Genomic DNA, 22,873 nt, shown 5'->3' on the forward strand with positions numbered 1-22,873 from the left:
GTGATCCAGAACTATCAGGGTTAGAATTAATATTTATCTCAAGACTGCTATGGAAGGACTTTGACTAAAGCAAAATTTTTACGTAAGCTCCAAGGAGGCATTACTCATGTATTGGTTTAACAAACATTTTCTTGAGCTCTATTCTTCTCCAAACACTAAAATAGGCACTACATATATTTCACCTGCTAATTGGAAGTATAGCTAAGTTGTTCTTTTGTTACCAAGTAGTTTTTCAGTTATCAAGTCTAAATACAAATTTATTTCTATCACTTAGTAAGTTATTATAGTCATTTTACCATAATGCATACTTTGTCCTGGCTTCTAAGTTCCTAAGGCAATGGAAAAATCTAGCTAAATGATGTTAGTTGTTCAAAATTGTTTAAAATTACTGTGTGCTCTTTTATTAATGAAGCATTTAACACAGTACCTGGCTCATTCAAAGCATTTAAAATATAAACTCATTTCAATAGTATCAAACTATTGACATTAATTATTTGACACCAATAAAAGTTTCAAGTATTAAATATAATAATATTAAAACTACTTAAATATTTCTTTTCATTCAATAAAAACGATTAAACTATTTTTTATTTTTAGTGTGTTTTCTCACATTTCAATATCCAGTGGAATAAAGTATACTTTAAGATTGTGTTTAATTCATAGACTCCAGACAAGAAAAGTACATAAAGTCTTTGGTGATAGGAGCATCCAAGTTAAATTCTGATTAAAACTCGTCTACTCTGTTCTCAAAATTGAAGAAACATTCCAGAGTGTCACTTATGAGAAACTATTGAAAACCTTATATTTAGAAAGAGGTCTTCCTAATTTCTAACACTGGTTTTCTCTGCTAATACTGAGAACTGTTCTTTCCTTTTCCAAAATGAAATTCATTGATTCCTCACAATTTTTACAATACATGTTTACGTATTTGAGGACATTCCAAGTTCTCCATGTTCCTTGTAAGTCGTAAAAAAAATTAAGCATCTCATTTGCTAGATTGGGGACAAGGTTGTCGGATTATTTTACCAGTGACAAAAGTTATAGAATTATAAAACTAATGGCATTTGTTGCATTGCTGGTGTGTTTAGGGAAAACTAGAGTCCACTTGAACTGTAATACAGGATGCACAGTTTTTGCAGAAAGGATATAAAACAAGAAGTAAATAAGAAAAAAAGTGTGTGAGCTATTTCAGAGTGATAAGGAAAACTGCAGTAACAAATTATTATCTTTAAAGTTTTAGAAAATTTACGAAGAAAATGAGAGGATGGTTTTTACCTCGACCATGAAAACAATTAAGCTGGACCTACAAGGGAAACTTTCTACTGAATTGGAAACAGTGTATTGAGTTATCATAAACATTGGTGTTTCTGATGTGGCAATACTCATTCAAATTGTGAGTGGACAAAAAAATAGATGAAGTGATAAGAATGAGTGTAGATTACGAGTTGCTGGAGAGTAGGAACCCCTCTTCCTCATCAGTATATCCCCAGTTCCTGACATGAAGTGAATGCTCAATAAATATTTCCTGAGAGGCCAGTAGGAGATGTAGACCCACCTTGAGCTCTCAATAGATGAGCCTGGGCTGCTTGTACTGTACTGGGAAAATATCCTCCCCCGTTTCCATAACACTTGAATCTATCCACCCTTCCTTCTATTTTCCATCCTCTTTGGCTCACTACAAGTTAACCAAAACAGGTCCAAGTATTTCTACTGAGAATTTTGTCCAGCAGACCACAATAGGCACCGTTTCATTGCAGTCAATTTCACCCGGCCCCACTCAGTCTACCCACAGTGATAAAACTCTTCTCTCATTATGTCCATTTGCCTTCTTACCTCTGTTTTACTTTTTATACTATCTGAGATATAAATTATTAGTGCAAATTAATTGAAAGCATATAAGGCAAGATGTGCTTATGGTGTAATTTTTTTCATGGACATAGTTTTTATGTGTCATATATCACACACATGATATGTGATATGTGTATATATAAACAATTTACATGAGTGGATATATTTTTGTTTATTACATCTTTTCATATAACTAAAAAATCAAAATGTTTTCCTGAAAAATTAACTCCCAAAATTTAGTATAGGATCTCACATATTAAGAATATCATTTTATAATAATTTTATGTTCAAGATAAAGATATAATGAAAACTTTTTAGTTTAGAATAATGTATTCTCATGGGTTTAATAAAATTATAATATACCTCTTACCTTTTGTCTGTGGGTTACTATATATATATTTGTATCTGAGGATACTTCAAAAGGTTGATGGAAAGATTCACATTATTTTTTAATTCTATTTTTCCATGAACTTTCTGAAGAAACCTTGTATGTGTAATACATATGTATGTACATTTCTTTTCTGTTTTATATTTTGAAGGGTCACATGATAGCCTCCTGCGATGCCTGTGGGGTTACAAAACTATGGGACTTTCGGAAGCTCTTACCAGTTGTGTCCATTGACATAGGTCCAAGTCCTGGCAATGAAGTGAACTTCGACTTATCAGGTAGGATTCTATTTGTTTAACATTTGTCACCAAGCTAACAATGTTAATATTTATTCTGAAACTATTTTGTTTTCACTTAAAGTTTTTGGTACTTCCTCCTATGTAAATTTCTGTTCTTAATATTACTATTATATCATAATATATTACATTATAGTTTATCATATATTTTATTATGTCATATCATAAAAGAATTATATTCATCATATATTTAAAGAAAGGAATAAAAGAGGAGGTAAGTATGTGTTAATATAGATAATACAGGTTTGCTATCAGTGCCATTCAAAGAGTTGAAACCTAGATCCCTTAGAATCACCATGCAAGGTAAGCAGTTTGGGTTTTCTGTAGACAAAATAGCTGAGAGTAGGAAAAAAACAAAAGCTTGCTAAAAATGAACTTGAAGTATTTTTAATGTAATATTATAGTCATAATAATTTAATAAATTACCCCATATTTTCTACATTTCATGATTAATTGGAATACATATTCATAATGTTGCAATTATGTGCTTTGCATTCTATAATATTACTACTTGATTGTGTTTAGCCTTTATTTCCACAATGACAAAAACATTACCAATCAAATAAAATATTTTGTCCTTGCTGATGAGGAAGTGTAGCAACTGATGTTAACAATCACACAATGATTTTGATTTTCCATTTAGAAGGTTAGAAAGACAGCTGCATCTGCCTTTTTTTATGTGACTTTTTATAAATAAATATTCATGAGATACAAAGCTGATTGTCACCCCTCGTGCCCATGATGTGAGGGCCAGATTCATACTGGCAGCATACCCATTACCACAAATTGCATTTGTACCCCGTGTCCCCCACCCAATTATCCCCAACCCTTCCCCTTTGCCCCCTCCCACTGCACTTTGTAGCCCAAGGAATGTTTTCTTCCTCTGAAAGACCAATGCACTACCGTAGTCTTTCTTTCCTTCCTTTGTTCTCTCTTAGCTCCCACATATGAGTGAGCACATGTGGTATTTATCCCTCTGTGCTTTGCTTATTTCACTCAACATAAGCTTCTCCAGGCTCATCCATGTTGCTGCAAATGGGAGTATATCATTCTTATTTATGGCAGAGTAGTATACCACAGTAGCAACCAGGGCCAATTCACAGCCAACCTCAGTGTAATAGAAGATGCATCTGCATTTTTAATGATAGCCTTTGCTAAATAAAGAATGTATATCTGTTAGTGGATAATACAGCTTTCCTTTGCTAGTGTGATGTGTATTGGAACTTTTTTAAGTTTTGAGAATTTTTAAAAATCTTTTAGTGTTACTGTGGTAGATCAAAGTTGGGGAGATGTTAAAATCTTTAGACATACCCATCTAAAGATGAGAAAATAAAGAATATATGTAAAGGAAATAATAATGTTTTATTTTTAAAATAGCCCTTATTAATTCTGCAGTCCGAAAAGTATGAATGTAACAAGAGTAATTGTAGATCTAATAATTGTTGTGTGGTTGGGGGGACTGCTTTTATGATATCATATCTGAAATTTAGAAAACAGCAAGTTTGTCTTCTTAACAAACTTTAAGGTGTGTTCCCATTACATTATAAAACACACTAATAACAATGGCTCCTTTAAAAATGTTTTTAGTAATATTTTTGACATTAAGACATTTATGGCCTGCCAGAATTCAAGAATAAAACACTGCACAGAATCAAGATACCAACTATGAGAATTTCATTTTATACCATGAAAGCCTATAAATATTTCAATTTATAGTTTCTGACATATAAAATCTGCATTGATATCATAGCTCTAAAGGGCTTTTAACTTGATTTTTATAAATATTTCCCATCCTGAAATCTCTTCCAGTGTTCATGTTTTTGAATTTTGAACTCTGAAATTTCAAAACTTTTGTCAATACTTTCTTTCTTTTTATTTTTTGTTTGTTTTTTTTTGTCAATACTTTCTAATAACAGAATTTTAAAGGTTGTTTTGAAATACTGTATACCTAATAATAGCTATATATTTTATCATCATTATTAAAAAATGTTGTCAATTGCTCTTTACTGCCTATCATCATGCCCCAAAGTTCTTTGCATAGTCAAGAAAACATGGTTTTGAATAAATATCAGTACCTATCTTCTGTCAAACAAGTCAATATGATGTTAAAGTCTGTGGTACAACAAACCTGTGTTTTTTCTCTCCATGACTGCTGTATTCTTGGTAATACACTAATATCAAGAAAAATACAAGAATCAGTGGTGGAACAGAGAGAAATAAAAACAGCAAAGAGTATACACTAGTGACCCTGTCAATGAAAACACTTTATCAGTCTGAGGAAATACAGTTTCAATCTGACTTTGCCATGCCTTTGGTCAGTTCTTCAAGGAACATACCATAACTAATTTTAATTCTGTGTATTTGAGAAATTACTGTCATAAAGCTTTTCTCATTGAATAATGAGAAAGCTGTGCTTCTGTATAAGAGAAGTCCTTAATGACTCTTTACTTTAAAAAGGTTGAAATATATCAAAAATTGAAGAAACTGGGGAGAGCAAACATAAGGTCTGATGACAGTATGAATAAATTGGTGAAAATCACAAAGTAAAGAACCAGAAATTATGTTCATCTCAAGAGAGTAAGGAAGAATGTAAGTAAAAAGAAAAACAAAATTGAAATAAGGATAAGGACTCATAAATCTCTTCTAGTTGGTATTTATTCAGGAAAAGATTATTTAAAAGAGAAGTATAACAAAATCGTATCTTGAAAATATTTGGAATATGAGGATAAAAATCAAATCTAACATAGTACGCTCAAAATGCACATTCATTTGAACATACTTTTATTTATCCCCAGTAGCAAGCCAATACAAGCTTATACAGTATAATCATTTTCCAAAAAAGCAAGAGATATATGGGGAATATTGACAATAATGAACATTTATTGAGGGTTCACATTAGTTAATTTGTATCTAACCATGGTTCCTGACTGAAATTCTGTAACAGAATTAAATCATGCAGTTATATACATCTAGTGCATTATTTGTCATAACTAATGTTAGGCAAGACTCTGGTCAACTGTTTCAGCTGTGCTCTTGGACCTGAGGAATAGTCATAGAAAACGTACATGTAATGTTATTATAATATTATATAATACAGGTGGAAGTATGGATAGCATCCTCTCTGAGGATGTTATCTTGATAGTTTATACGAGGAATGTGAGCAGTTGTTAGATAATCTAAGTGATCATCATAGAAACAAAAATTTCTAATCACATTTCATGTCTCTGGATCAGTTTAATTGAAGGGCATCTTGAGATTATGAGATGTATTGTTTATAAAGGACTGTTTTTATGTACAATGACTTATCTTTATAAATAAGGGGTTTCTTTGTGTTGGCAAATCCAACACAGTACAGAAACAGATTAAAAGTGGAAGCCATTAAAAGGCTGAAATGGTTGTCCATAAACTTTCATTTCAAATTTTCATGTACATCAAACTTTCCTCATCATTTATTAGCCTTATAGGTAAATGTTTTCATTTTGGATTTATAAAAGTAAATTTGTACTAGTGAAAGGTACTTTATCTGTTTCAAAATTGAGTTTGCTCACAGTGTATCATTTTTAAAATATAGCTTTGAAAAAAATATTTGAAAACCAGAGGTGTAGAAAAAGAATACAGACTATAACTCAAACCTTAGATTTAATCACACCTTCAGTACCTTTTACACTTCAGGCAAATTATTTAATCTCCCTGAACTAAGTTTCTTCGTAGAAATAATGGAGGAGATAATTGTCTTCCAGTGTTCCAATGTGGATTCAAAGGGACAATGGTATCCTATAATAAGGAACTCTCAGCATAGTCATCTACCATGTTTTATCCTGCAGCTGGAAGGGGTCTGAAAGGTGATCTCACTCATTTTAGAGATGAGAAAGATGAATCAATATATTAGTAGGCAAGTAAGACGGCCAAGGATGTGTGCCACAGTAGGAGGCTTTTAGTGAAAGCATAAATACCAATGAATACATATTAAGTGAAACAAAGGTCAAAACCTCATTTTCATGTAGTATTAAAAGCAATGTAAATGGTTAACTAAGCAGTAAAGTTATATGTAATGTTGTATATGCATATATACTTAAAATTAACAGAGTTAAAGATGTATGAATCACCATCTAGAGTTTAGCTTTTCGGTTGCTGTATGAAATCATCCTCTCACATTTAAAAGAGGAGTTGAATGTGGCATAGCATTATTTACATAATGTTTTATTTGCAAATACGCTACTGTGACATTCACAGATTATCTGTGTTTATAGATACATACATATATTAGTATATATTTACAACCCATGTATTTGTAAAGAGATAAGTGTTCCTTTCTCATTAAACAGGGAGTCCCTTGGTAATGTAATGCTACAAATTTTTGCAAATATTCACTATCTAAATAATATCTCTCACTTGGCATACTCAAAATGCCATATGTTTTACCATTCAAAAATTTATTGCTATTTCAGAAAATGTTAAATGGAATCGCATAGTGAAAGTAATAAAAAATGAACTGCGAAAATTTATACATATACTTTTCCACATCTCTTATTTCACCATGTTTATGTAGTTTAGCAATATTTTTCTCTCCTTTGTAAAAGATAATTTTAGTACATTTGCAAAAAAGTCACATCTGTAGTAAATTCACAAGCTGAAGTTTGAGCCAGATGGGAACTTTCCAGTAGAAAGCTTATCAGCATCAGATCATTAAAATGGGCAAAGATTCCCACCATTTGGAGAAAATCCTAAATATTCTCTATAGGCAGAACCACACTAGAAAGGCTAAAATGGCAGGAAAAAATTGACTACATTGAAAAATATTAAAAGTACTGGCTGGCCACCTCTCCCAAGTTTTTCAGAACATAAGAAGATAACCCGCAAATCTTCAGTTCAAATTTGATTTGACAGTTTCTGTTAGTAAAGACTACGGTTCATTGCTTTGTATTTAAAAGGCAGAGTGTGGTTAATTCCCTCCCATAGAAGCAGTGTAGTGTAACAAAGAAAGCACTCATTTAGAAGTTAAAAGTCCTAGTTTTGAATTTTCTCTCCACTACTTACTGGCTAAATGATCTTGGTGAAATTTCTAAGCATTTCTGAGTCTTAGTTTTCTTGCATATGAATTATTAAAAATATATAGGATATCCACTTCCAGCCAAGATGGAGTAACAGTGACCAACCGGGTTTAACCTCCACCTGAAACAACTGAAAAAAACCCCAAAAAGCAAAAAACACACAAAATATATGAAGCAATGGTATTCAGACATTGACCAGTGGGCAATAAAGAACAGCAATACCTGAGAGAGGGGAAGTTTACAAGGTGACCCCAAGACTGCCCCAGAATACTGCCTGGAAAAAGTTTCTAGATCTCAACTCAGGGATGAACAAAATCCAATGGGGAATTCTGCAGTTCCTCAGAGTTGAGAAGCCAGAGTGGGCAGTCCTGGGAGGCCAAAACAGCTCAAGCTTTCAGGGCAAAGTTCAGGAGAGGTGAGTGCAGCCCACGGAGGACCCTGGAGATCAGCAGTGTCCCCTTTAGTCTTTAGCTGAGTAAGGATAGGTACATGATATCCTGAGGCCAGGGAGAAATCTGTCTGAAAGGTGAGAAAAAATAAAAGCCAGGAGCTCACATAGGCTCAGGAATAGTTTGTGTTCCCACCAACCAGAGTGGGAAAACTGCAATTCTAAAGTACAGTAGGTAAAGTAGGGGATGGCTAATTACTGCCCATGGGCCAATTTGACCTTTTTCCATATATGAAGTTTTATTGGAACACAGCCTCATCCATTCATTTACATATCTCCTAAGGTTGCTTTCCCACTACAACAGCAGAACTGAGTATTTGCAACAAACAGAGACCATATTGCCTGCAAAGCCTAAAATATTTACTATCTGGCTTTTACAGAAAAATTTGCTGAGGTAGAGTGCTCAGAGGGACATTGCCTCCATACTGAAGCAACACTAGTCCACGGGTCTGGTTCTAGTCCCTTCACTAATATCTTTGGAACCATGTGAGTTGGCTCATGTATTAACCTATTCAATCCTCACTACAACTTAGGAGATTGTTACTCTTGTCCCCTTTTTACAGCTGAGAAAACCGAGACACAAAAACATTAACAAGCCCAGTATCACCTAGGTGATCAAACACAGAATTGAAATTCAAAGCCAGGCAATCTAAACCCAGAGACTATAATCTTAAACTTTATATTATTCTTACTCTTATTATAATAATAGCATTTGGGTTTATAATGTTATATGGCATCTGTTAGAAGAAATGATTCATGTGCTGTGAATATTGAAATAGTCCCCTTGGTGATATTTGACTCAAAGCTAAGACACAGAATCCTGTTATTGACATTAGTTGTCAATTAGTTGTGACTTAAAAAAAAAAAAAAAAAGGAAAAGAGGATCTCCTGGGTTATCTGACAGGATTCTGATGTGTCTTATGAACAAGGGGCATCCTAAGTACCTATCTTCCTATTGGAAGCTGGAACTCCAATCCTACACCTCAGTGTGAATTTCTATCCACATAATCAGGGCTGAATTATGCCTGCAGGACCCTTCTTTTTGTCTTTTATTTAAGGCCTGGCCTGATTAAAAATAAAAATTAAAAACTGAAATAGAAAGCCAGCTTCTTTTGTTTCTAAAGCATAAGGCAGGGTCAAACTAAGTTGCCCCTCTAAGAGCAAGCCAATTCTACCACATCATCTTCTTCAGACAGAGAGCCACAAGAAGAGAGAATAAAATACGAGAGAAAAGGTGAACAGGTGACCCAGCTAAATTATCTTATAATCCCATTACTTCATTCCCTGTTTGAGTGGCTTTATTGTGTATGCAAATTCATTTCATTCTTAAGTAGAATATGGGCTCCTGTGATATTAGAAAAATGAATGGAGGAACTGAAGGAAATCAAATTCCATAGCCCTTTGGATACACAAGTCTAAAACTAATACCTGGAATGAGGTACACTATGTGCTAGGCACTAGGCTTTCTCTCTCAATCATCACAGCACTGTAAGTTGGGTTTTATTTCTCCCATTTTAAGGAGATTTGAAAGCTTTGATTACATATGTATATTAATAAACATACATGCTCTAACAGTTCCATAAAAGCCTGATTACATTTCATTTAATTAATTTAAATTAGGAATTGTAAAGAAAAAAATTGGAGATTCATGGTGACTGGTTTTATGCTTTTATCTGTAAAATTAACTATTTCTTTTTATTTTGTCTCTTATTATCTTCTGGGATAAAAGCAATTTAATTTACCTGCCAGCAAGTATGGAAAATAACATGCTAATAACAGTGGGGATACGTTGAAATTTTTCATTAAAGATGTACCAACCAAAGATATATTAATTCAGAGATAATACTCATAATTGTACAAAATGGTGTGGCCATAAATCTGTTCTGATTGGTCTAATGTCCATTCTGATTGGTTGGTGACTGTGCCATATCAGTTATTAAGCATTAGACTATTATCCCAATAGAGTTACAAATTCTGAAAATTAAATGCACTAGAATTGCATAATTTGTGATAGATTAATATAAATGAAAGTTACTGGCTTCTACAAAATATAATAAAATTTATACATGTAACCAAGTCTGGTTCCTCTCAGATATCATCTTTGAAAGTTTGTGTACTTAAGCTAATAATAAACTCATTGTCCAAACTACGAAAGCTCCCTTTTGGAATTGTCGTCACAGCTTTAGGAATAATGTCTTAAGATCCCTAATACCCCAGAATCTTTTATCTGACTCTGGATTGAATTTGTAGAAACATCTAGAAATCATGTATCTCTCTTGAGTCAGAAAAGGACATTTGAGTCAAGCACAAGGCAAGTCTCTAAAGAATAAAATTGTTCTTCATCTATGATTTGTAATAAGAAGTTGAGCAGGACACTTGACCTGTCTTGACCTCAGGTTTATCATCTGTAAAATGAGAGGTTTGAACTAGGTGACTTTATCAGTTAGGTTTACAGCCTAAGTTTTAGATAATTTATCACATTTTGATAAATTAAATTAATGATAAGATCAAAGTTTTCTTATAGGACTATATGAGATAATAAGAATCTGGTGCATTCTGGTTAAATCAGAGCAGTAAATAACTTACTGACTTTACAGTATTATGCAGGCACAATCAGCTATTGCACCTGCAGTTGCCTGGATGCTACAGAGAAGTCACACTTGTTTTAAGTCCTCAATTTTGTGTAGTATTTGTAAAACAAGTGTAGTTATAATTGTCGCTTAGCTTTCTGATGTAGTTGCACTACATAGAAGTATAATTGCAACATAGGTAAAGATAATGACAAGGTGATTGGATATGTTTTCTTAGGTAAATAAAATATCTCCTTGGAAGTTCTTTACAAAGCTTACATACATAATTATATACAAACAATTTAAATCTAGTGCATGTTCAGATAATGATGAATTCTAAATTAGTGTTATCAGAGTTAATGAAGATTTATTTTGTGGTATTTATGTAAGAAACATTTTCAAAGGCATTTACAGTAGTTATATGCATATAAACAATTAATGTGATAATGTCAAATTATTTTTCAACACGTTTAAGTAAGAAATTATAAAATCATTTTTATCTGTGTGGCAAGTATAAGGTATTAGTTGTATAGCTAGCTATATCTTAATATCGTCTAGGCAATAAAATATCCCAGTGCATATAATTAGTTATGCTGGTATGTTTCCAGATGTAGTAAAAATTACATGTATATTCTAGCATAGGTCATTTTGAAATTTAGTAAATGACATTTTTGCACATATATTAATCAATAAAAATGCAGATAAATGAATAAGGCATAATTACACCTTTGAATTTTTCTAAGGAGTGCAAAGTTCTGATATCTAAGAGGAATGTGTTATTTTAATCTAATAGCATATAGTAGTTATTAGATTAAAAATTAATAGTTAAAATTTGCAGTGTAAACATACTGCATGTCCCAAGGTCAAGTAGCCCAAGAATTTGTCTTCATTTTAATAGACTGAGTACACAAAATTGAATAGATAATCATCTTTAATCTGCCAAGCTGATACTTTTTAATAGGATAATCCTTTAAGGGAAGTTGCAGTTTAACGGATGTGCAAATCAACTCAGAACAAATTTGGAGACAGAGCCTGCATAGTTTGCACTTGTGATAACTTGCAGTTATATTTATCTAAAATTGAATTTCAAACAATATTCAAATATGATTTACTGAAATCTGATTGAGTTCAGAAGTATCTTTTCTCACTTGTAGTGTAAGAGGAGAGTAAATAAAAATTCTTTAAATCATCTTCACATTGTATCCCCTACTATGCACTCAACGATCAAAAGAAAAAAAATTGAAAAGAACTAGTGTATTGTTATTATGAAAATCAACATTCTGTAAGTGTATTGAAAGAATGAGTTTGATAAACATCTTGGGATAATAGATATGCATTGCAGGCCATACCTTCTATCCAAGAATTTTATCATTCCTTCTCTTGTATTTTTATTGATCTGAATTCTGTTAATTCGGTTAACAAATATTTAGTGTAAGCCTACTATATGTCAGGAACTGTTCTAAATTCTGGAATTCAGTGATGAGATAGATAAGATTCAATTTACAAAGTAAATTGAAACAATAGACATGAATTTGCAGGTATTAATTGGGAGTATTGCAAACTATAATTTTAACTGTTCTACATGTAATATGCTATATGTTCTATCCAAATATTATTTATAAAGAAGAGCGTTCTGTAGCTGTATATGGAGGGGCAGAAAAAAAGATGGGTACTTCTGTAATGTTAAATTATATAATCACCTATTTCTGTTCTGATGGACTCAGCTTAATTAATGGACTCAGTCATCAGTTTACGTCTTGATTACTCCTGCTTTCTTCTGTTATCCTTTCACTAGGCCTTTTGTAAAGTTGATTTTGTTCAGTATCCATACTGTATTAGGAGCTATTTATCCATATTCAAATTTAGCTTTAACAGTAGATGCTTCTGCCACTTTTGCTTCTTCTCCTATTTATTTTCCTCCTCTTCCCTGTTAGCTTCTTTCTCTTCATTCATCTTTTCTTCCTTTGGCTTCTTCTTCCTCAGGTACAAAGCACTGAGTTAATCGTACATCAGATTTTATTGTTTTTCTCCTTTCATGTCCAATTTCTACTGTCATTCCCTCCAATACCCTGTGGAAGTTTTTGAAAGTATCCTTTAGGGCACCTCAGAAAATTCATGGAAGAATGGAATTACAAGATAATATGAATCCTTCCATGAACTTTTTGAATATCCCTCATACACACACACACACACACACACACACACACATACACACACACACACACACACACACACACACACACCATATATACAATTTTGTGTGAGATTTCTAAAAACTGTACTTTGCTATAGATTCCATTCAATTTCTTGCTTTTTTAATTCTATACTATATTCTTAAGTTTTAAGCATATTAGTATATGCCTATCAATTTTATCAATTCTGTACACTAGATAGTATTCAATCTTATTCATCCTACCATTTTATTTATGAATTGCTCTAATGATGGATACCTAAGTTTCCTATAAGCTCCTGCTACTTCAAGATATTCTATGCTAAATATCCTTGTACATATCACTGTAATGGGCTTCTCTGATAGTTTCTCTGTGGTATATACTCATAGGTGGAACTGCTATGCTGTAGGAGTGTACATTATTTAATTTCACTAAGTATTACCATATTGCTCTTCAGGATCACTATTCTAGTTTACACTCCTCCTGGAAATCTTATTCTCAATATTTAGTAGTGCCAAAATGTACATGTTGAAACCCTAACTCCCAATGTGACTATAATTGGGCTAGAGTTTTCAGGAGGTAATCAAGGTTAAATGAGGTAATAGCATGAGGTCCTAATCTGATTGGACTGGTGGTTTTATAAGCACTCTCTCCATACGCAGCAAGAAAAGGTCATGAGAGGACATAGCCAGAAGGTGGCCATCTGCAAGTCAAAAAGAGAGCCCTCACCCAGAACCTGACCGCTCTGGCACTGTAATGTCAGACTTTCAGCTTCCACAAATAAACAAAATAAAATAAATTTCTGTTTTTTAAGCAACCCAGTCTATAGTATTTTGATATGGCAGCTTGAGCAGACTAATACAGGTAGTATTTGGTTTTCTAATTCTGGCAGTAGAGTGGGCACTATGTATATTTGCATTTTCTTAACTACTGATGATGTTGAGCATGTTTTTACGTACTACTCAGTCTTTCAGGCTCCTTCGTTTGTGACTTGCTTTTTCCTGTTTTTGCTATTGAATTTTCTGTCTCTTGGGACTTACTGATTTTGCAGTAATCATGTGTATATTAATCTGTCGTTGGCTTTAAACATTGCAGATTTCTCCCAACAGTTACCTATTTACTGACCTCTTATATGGTGTCTTATTGAATTTAAATTTTTAGATTTTATGAAATCAAAACTATTTTCTTTTTGTCTTAGTATTTGATGCAGTTTGGATGTGTTGTCCCCTCCAAAACTCATGTGGAAAGTTGATCTCCAATGTGGCAGTGTGGGAAACTGATTGAGTCATGGGGGCAGACCCCTCATGAATGGATTAATGCTCTCCCTGGGGGAGGAGGGATTAATGAGTGAGTTCTCCCTCTATTAGCTCCCACGAGAGCTCATTGCTTAAAAAGACCCTAGCACCTTCTCTCTCTCTCTTGCTTCCTCTCGCTATGTGATCTGCTTGTACCTGCTGGATCCCTGCCACTTTCCACCATGAATAGAAGCAGACTGAGGCCCATGCCAGATGCAGCTGTCCTGGAATCATAAGCCAAATAAACCTCTTTTCTTTATAAATTACCCAGTCACAGGTATTTCTGTCGTAGCAACACAGTATTCTTTTTTTGGGGGGGGGGCGGGGAGGATTGCTTAAGAATATCATCCCCACTGTTAGGTTACAAAGATTGTCTCCTACATCTTCTTCTTTTAGCTTTATATTGGTACCTTTTACATTTTATGTCTTTGATTCAAGGTGTAATGGGGGTGTTATCTGTCAGTGTTTCCTGCAATCACAAACAAACCCTGGGTCTTCCTATCTTATAGGAGCATTTTTTTCTTATACACTTATGGGAGACCTTCAGGACAGCTCAGGCCAGATGTGCTTTCCTGGGATCAGTTAAGCTCCATCTGTCTTCTCATTCTAGATCCCAGGGCCTCTCTATGTGGAACATGTTGTCCTCATAAAATGGGCAGGGTAGGAGACAAAAAACTAAACTGTACAATTACATTTAAATAGTTTTTTAGATGTCACAAATATTAAGTCTCCTTAACCTTCCATTGACCATATAGCAAGCTCAAAGCAAATTATAAACCAAGTCCAAAACCACTGCAATGGGGACATATATTCTGTTACTACAGATATCAAGGACAAGTCTCATGATAATGGGTGAGGAATTTTCACCTAATTACAGAGAAGAATAATTCAATGACCATAGTGGGAGACCTAATTTTATTTTTCTAACTTGTGAAACAGTTTTCTTAATACCATCAACTTTACAAGTAAACCTTATGTCATTGATCTGCAATGCCACTTCTATCACATATCTTCATATAAGCAGACAGGCGACAGGCAGATGTACTTTTCTAAATTCTCTTTTCTAATACATTGGTAACACTGTCTTTCTGATCTGGTACAATACTGTTTTTTTCCGGTTTTTTTTGTTGTTGTTGTTGTTGTTGTTGTTGTTTTTACTGTGGTGTTCTAGTATTACTTAATATCTGAACGGAGAGCACTCTCTTTGCTTCTTCTTTTTCAAAAGTATCTATCGGGTTTCCTATTACCTGGGATTGTTAGAGTTATCTTTTTAAAATTTCAAATTGTATTGAATTATGTCAGAGAACATGATCTGCCTTAAGTTGATCTTCTGTGATCTATAGTACATAAATTTGTTCACTGTTTCTTGTTTTTCAAAACAAATACATGTCCATGCATCTCTTGTTGGTTCAAAAAATTTATAGAACTTTTACTTTAGCTTATTAACTAGTTATCAAATAATTTATAGAATTTCTTATTTTTTGACTGCTTGAGATCTCAGTTTCTGATGTATTTATATTAAAATCCTTAACCAGAAGTATTAACTAATTTATCCTTATAATATTGTCAGTTTTTGCTGTATGTATTTTGAGCCTATGTTTTTGATACATATATACACATAATCATTATATCTTCTTGGTATTTTCTCCATTTTATCAACTATAACATCTCCTTTATGATGATTTTGCCTTAAGTTCTACTTGGTCTCACAATTTAAGTTGGTATGCTATTTTATGTTGTGTCATATTTTCTGAGTAATTTGTCCATATATTTACTTTTCATATCTTTCTGTGAAAATTTTTTATTATTTATTTTCTGTTTCTTTTTCCCTCACTCTGATATTCCTACTCTTGGAATGGTGAATTTAATCTACTTATAAAAATAGCATTGTTTTCTACATCACTATGTTTGTATTTGTAGTATTCTACAAAGAAACAGAACCAATAGGGTATTTGTGTGTAGGTAATATGTATATAAAGTATGTGTGTGTATATATAGGGTGTATATACATGTGTGTATATATATGTATACATATATATACACATATATACACCTCCACCAATGGGTGAGTGTGTATGTTTTATAGATATAATATATTTATATTTGTTTATATTGTATACATTATATATTAGAGAGGTATAATTTAAAGGATTGTATGATGTGATTGTGGGGGCTGGCAAGTCTGAATTTTGTAAGGAAGGACAACAGGTTATAGACACAGGGAAAGCTGACGATGTAGTTTGAGTTTGAAGTCAATATGGAGGTAGAATTTCTTCTTTCTCAGGGGGCCCTAGTCTTTCTTCACTAGGGATTTCAACTGATTGGATAAAGCTCACTCACATTATGGAGCATAATCTGCTTTACTAAAAGTCTACTGATTTAAATACTGATCGCATCTAAAAAATATCTTCATAGCGTTATCTAGACTGGTGTTTGACCAAATACTGGGTCCCAAGGCCTAGCCAAATTAACATGATAAAACCAACCATTATAATGCTCAAGTGTGATCATCTGGTTCTTGTCTTTCCTTTGATGATCTTTCAAGAAATATTTATTGCACCCTTTTCTAGACACTGAGGATAGAACAGAAGGGCAGTGAAAAAAATACATATATGTAGAAAATACATATATATGTATATGTATCTGCTCTCATGGAACTTACGCTCTACTTAAGGGAGAAGGCTCAGAGAATGGGAGGTATTTATTAGATAAATAACTAATGAAATCAGTACCAACACATATGCCAAGTGGTGATAAGTCCTATAAAAAAAATTAAGACAAGTTAAAAGAACAGAGAGTGATGAACTGGAGTATTACTTTAGAGAGAATATTCAGAAATGACTTCTCTGAAGTAATGTGTGTAAGCAGAGACATGAATGAATTCAGGGAATGGATCAAGTGTTTATCAAGGGGAAGAGAATTCTAGGCAGAGAAAACAGCAGTGTTAAGTCTGAATTATGCTTTTTGTGTTTGAGATCAGATGAGCAAAGTTTTAAGGGATTAGTCAAAGTGTTGGCAAAGGGCCAGATCAAGGACTGTGTTGGAGGCTATGGTACCAACTCCAGTCTTTATTCTTAAAAAACATTATTATAATAAATTATTTTAATTTTTAAAATGTATGTACATTCAATAGGGTATAGGTAAATTAAAATCTTGTCAAAAAGAATAACATATGTAACTTAAAAGAGAACCAATATATTTGATCAAGTCAAAGAACAACGACTAAATTGGTTTGCTATTAATCATGGATGATTAAACCACAGCAGATTATCATTATTTATGCCTAAAGACATAGTGGTATATAACCCACAGACTCAACTATAGGAAATGTTGTAAAAATCTAAATTCTCCCAACACTATTAATAGACAACGATTGATAACATCATGATAATGGACAATTTCATAAACCAGTTATCTTTGCAACACTTTCTTAATCTTCCAAAACCTGACATGATATTCCTGTATATGAGTGTTGCTGGATGTTCTGCTGAAGAGGAAATAGTTCATGGATTTGCTGCTCTCCAGTCTCACATCTGTAGACAATTTCTCCCTCATTGTCCCTATGGAAACTTACACTTAGGCACTTTGATACCGATAACATTTAGAGGTTCTTAACTTTTACTATTATCAGCCTGACAGAGAGATTTTGTGATGAAATTAGTTTAAGAATCTCCTTGAAGATACTTGCATTTGCATAAGCTTACATGAAGAAAGTGTTTCCCATTTATTTTTAAGGGAAAAAAATGCTGTTTCAGTGAGAATTTTAGATTATTTTGTTTATGCATTCTGGAACTGTGAAACAATGGAAAATAATGCTTAGGAACCTGGTCTCAGCATGGGAGATCTCTTAGTAAAAATACACTGTATCTGTATACATGTTTTTTATAGATTTTAATAACATTCATTCCACCAACTTATCTTCTATTGCTTAGTGCTGTGATTTTTTCATTATTAAAAATGACTTCTCTTTTAAAATGTTTTGTACCACTGCCTTTTTTTTTTTTTTTTTTTTTTTGGAAAATTGGTATCTGGTTTGTTTTGAGACACTTGTCTTGGTCATATTTCTAGATTTGTTACTTCTATTCCTCTTCTACTTAGACACAATCTATCCTGTAATTCTTCTGTGTCTTCTCCTGCCCCCCAAAATTGTAGTTTCAATTGAATGCTGCTGCTTGTAAGAAAGCCTTGACTTGGCATTGGGGTTTTGGGCAGCCAATCGATCATAATGTGATGAATATCATGTTGTAGTACCTAATAACACCATCTTTTGTCAGTCAATCAGATTAAAATATTAATCTACTATTTTCAGTAATGAAGGCAGAACTTGTGTTAACCAAGCAATATTTGCTACAAATCAAAGCCAATTAGCTTTCTCATGAAATTGTAAGAGATCCTCAGTTAAGTGTTTAATGATAAAATAAAGAGAGAATTATTCATATTAATTATAAAATAATACTTTAAAATAACTAAAAAGGGCATCTTTGAATGCCAATCATGAAAAGATAGTCGCTGAAGATAATCTGAAAATAAATTAAATGTTTAAGTATAGGGCTTATTCAAATATAGTATCTCAGATCCATACAATGGAATACCATGTGACCATTAAAATGTCATAAATGTGTATATAATGAAATACAAAATTAGATTTTCATGATATACAGAGAAAATAAAAGTAATGGTAAACTAGAATATAGAACATAATTTTACAATAAGTTTCTAGATAGACAGATAGGCAGGCAGACAGACAGAAGGACAGACAGACAGGCAGGCAGATGTTTGCTGTGATGCTCATTCTCCATTGGCCCTATACCTTCTCTCCTCCGTCTTATGTTCTCTGCCTTCCTCTCTCCCTGGGGAGACCGACTTGCCCATTGACTTCTGCTGGGAATTGACTGATGGGAAAGCAGAGAGCAGCAGGAAAGGGAGGCTGGAGCGTTTCCTCCTCTGCTCCCTCCCTGCGTGGGTGCATTGCAGCCCGCTTCCAGGACTCTGGTTCTCATCCAGGCTCCAGTTGGGTTGTTTCCTCCGTTTCCCTTCAAGCCTAGTGTTGGTAAAAACTTCCCACTGCTCCTAACTTATGTATTTATTTCCTTAGTGTATCCCTCTGTGGTTGCCTCCTTGTAATAAGTATTTAGTTCCTTCCTTAATGTCTCTTTAAAACTTCCATCTGGGCGCGTTTTCTTGTTTTCTGCCAGGACCTTAACACAGGTGCACAGAAGCAGCCTGGCATGATGTCCCACAAACATTCTCTGTGAGATGTTTTCTCTTATGCTATAAATTTTCCAAAGTAAAAATATGATAATGTTTCAATATTAAGAAAATGGAGTTAAAATGTTCCTATACGTGGAAGAGAGAAAAAAAATATGAAAATACATGCTGGTTTGAAATCATGAAGAGCTGGCATCTTTGTAACTTCTTTTCGTACTTGGCTACTTTGTAACTTCTTGTCGTACAGTGTAATGGTCTACCTTCAACACTAAATCCCACCCATCTCCTCCCAAAATGAGCTGGAAAGAAAAGAGGAGAAAGGCAGATAAAGATGATTCCTCTGAAGCCAAGTGGAAGTTGGCATTTATGCTTATCCGAGGTTAATGCTTACTCCATGCAGTCTTCACATATATCTGGAGCTAAGAAACTTTCCACTCAACTATCTTGGGTTTAGAAAGTTTAAGTAGAATATTTCTAGCCCCTTTCAACTCCATCTCTGTCCCTCCTTCCTTCCTTTTCTGTTACTTATAACAAAATATACAGAATTGGGTATTTTATAAAGAAAATGAAATTTATTGCTTACAGTTTCAGAGGCTGGGAAGTCCACAGTGCAGGGAACACATCTGGTGAGGGTCTTAGTAGTGGCAACAGTGATGCAGGATATAACATTGCAAAATGGAGGAGCAGAGAAAACAGAAAGCAAGAAGCCAACTTCCTCATTCACTCTCCTTTTAAAGTCCTCCAAGCCATGCCCATGACCGCTATTTTCTACAGCATGGTCCTACAATCTAATCACCTCTTTAAGGCACCACCTTTCAATTACTGTAATAAGGTTTCCCACCTTCAACCATTACAGTGGGGATTAAACTTCTAATGTATGAAACTTGGGGGACACAATTCAGGCATCAGTGAGTTTGCGGCGGGGAGGGCATAATTCAATCCACTACACTCCCTTTCTCTGTGAAAGGGGCATCTTGCTAACTGAACAGCTCAGAAGAAACCAAGCAGGTCCCACTGCTTAGCTCCTACTGGTGGCCCTTTCCTTGGGAAAGCCTGTCCTCTGGTCACACAGGATTTTACATCTATTTCTGCCAGCAGACTGTCCCAACAGCAGAGTCCTGAGTTATTGCAACTCTCCCTGTAATTGGGTGGGCAGAGTTAATTCACTGTGGGAAGTGTTAGGATGCTAATGAGGCTGTAAATTCATATTATGTTTAATTCAGCCATATCACATTTTAACCAATATTTTGATCTCTATCACTATAATTCCTGCATCTATTCCTCAGGTGGTTCCAAAATGGAAAGGGAAAAGAAAGGGTATTTTACTGATACTCTGAAACCACCATAACATTCAAATTCCTTTTATATGCCCACAGGAGGCATATTTTTGTAAAATTTTTGTTTTTTGTTGTTGTTGTTGTTATTCTAAATGTTTTATGATTGCTGTGCGTACTTTTGAAAAAACAATATGAAAAATATATAAAAGAAAAATAAATCATATAAAACCACAAGTTAATCAGAATTAATAATGTGTATATTTCTTATAAAACTCTATGGAAAATTACTTTATAATTATATATTTGATAATGCAGTATTTTAATTTTAATTATATGCATAATTTTTTATTTTAATTATGTTCAGAGGCAGTAGAGCAGTTAGGAACAATGGCCTGTAGAGTGACACTGACTGGTTCTGAATCCAGGTTCTACCACTTATTAGTTCTCTAACCATGGGCATGTTTCTTACTCTATGCCTAAATTTTCTCCTCTGTAAAATGAGGATAACAAAATAGTGCTTGTTATGGTGTTTGTGAGATTCATGAGATAATTCATATAAACATGGTGAGCAAGGCATAAATCTCTGTCTTCGTTGTTTGCATACTACTAGCAGAAACAGAAAATTAACCCTCTCTATCTTTCTCTCTGTCTCTGTCTCTCTCTTTCTCTCTCACACACACGGACATGCACACATGCACACACATACACATTCATAAATGGTATAAAGCATAATAAAATAAAGCCATTTCAAGTGTATAGAGTGAAAGGGTGGGGTGTTGATATTTCAGGTGAGATGTTCAGGAAAGGCCCCTCAGAAAGAGCAACATGCATGAAATGAGGAAGGGGGGCATGCACAGGTCTTGGCAAAGAACATTCCAGGCAGAGTGCTCCAAGGAGAAAGAACCTGAGTTGGAGAAAGTCAACCGACTAGTCAGGTTAAGGAAGTCCAAGTCATTAGAGCAGAATGAATAAGGGAATTAAGTGAATTGCCTGAGAGCAAGGGGAACAACCCCAGCAGGTTCCAGATGCTCAGTACCAGCAGACCTCTAAAGGATGGGGAATACTTTCTGGTCAGAAATCCAAATTTTGAGAAATTGGGACAAGGTAGCCTGAGCAAGTGTTGTTACCTCAAATTCATCTACTTCACCAGCAGCATTTTATCTATAGGATACAGCAATTAAACACTTTGCAATTTTTAAAAATAGATCATTGTGATTTTTATACCCAATTTCTTCTATTAGTGGGTTCTGGAAACAACAGTCTTTCTTTTCGAGGTTAGAACATTGAGTAAATTCTCATAGGAAATAAGAAGCCCAGAAAAGAACTTGTTGTGTAACTCATAATTAGATAATCTTTGGGTATTTAAAATTAAATTGTAAAAGTCATTATTTCTTGAACTATAATAGTGTCTGAGATGTAAATTAATGTATTTATATGACTCTAACCAATATAGTTTAATTTTTGTACTACTTTAACTCCTCATTTTGTATTAAGAAAGAATATGTTTATAGTTTGAATCTTTTATTCTAAGGTTAGTAAATTAAAAGTCAAAGTGTTGATCTTAGAATTGAGTTAGTGAATGTTTATTTTAACTTCCTTTTGAGGATTTTTGTCTCCAAAGCCAGCCAGTATTTTGCATTCTGGTCATTTTTCTTTTGCTGAGATAATGAGGGTGGGGACCCTTTACAACTGCAGGCCATTGCTTTAAGTGCTAAGCACTTCGAAGAGATTAGCCCCACTGATATTCCCTTCATGTTTTTGGTGAGAAATACTGCCTTTGGCTGAGTGTAGGAAGATGGACAGCTATTGAATAGAAACTGCTTTTGTCAAGCAGATAGTACGGTATTAAATATTCTCTTCTCAAAAACATCTATGCAACATTAAGAAGTTCTCTAAGATGATTGGGAGCCTCATTACAATGACTTGCTAATTTTGTTTGAACCTGCAAAGTTAAATTTGGTACCATTTGTCTAAAGAAAAATCTTTGAAGGGGTTAGAGCTTGGATTGTATCATTAATAAGCCAGCCAACTTGATGATGAGCAAGTTAATTATCCTGGGGATAAAAAGAGAAAAAAAAGGCATGACTTCTGCCAACAATACAGTGAAAAATATATGAGTGAACCATTTGGAGGCCTGTCCACTCCACAGGACTTAGCTGGCCAATGACCTGTCTCCTTTGTGAGTTTATCAAAGATGTCTTTCTTTGATTTAAAAATGTTACAGATTTACAGATTGCTAGAATTCGTTTGAAGCCATGTCAGTAACATGTTTTAAACCACTTGACTCCACGTGCATTACATTGTTTCAGAGAGATTCAATT

At 33.9% G+C, this 22,873-nt stretch overlaps 1 protein-coding gene across 1 annotated transcript in view; it reads left to right on the forward strand.

The window, feature by feature from the left end:
- SPAG16 (sperm associated antigen 16) overlaps nucleotides 1–22,873 on the forward strand; it is a 909,927-nt gene that overhangs the window by 668,583 nt on the left and 218,471 nt on the right. Inside the window, exon 15 of the mRNA XM_063105549.1 lies at nucleotides 2,388–2,514. Coding sequence (XP_062961619.1) covers nucleotides 2,388–2,514 — 127 coding nt within the window. The remainder of the gene's footprint in view (nucleotides 1–2,387; nucleotides 2,515–22,873) is intronic.

Source organism: Cynocephalus volans, chromosome 1 (genome assembly GCF_027409185.1).
Source record: "Cynocephalus volans isolate mCynVol1 chromosome 1, mCynVol1.pri, whole genome shotgun sequence".
NCBI lineage: Eukaryota > Metazoa > Chordata > Mammalia > Dermoptera > Cynocephalidae > Cynocephalus > Cynocephalus volans.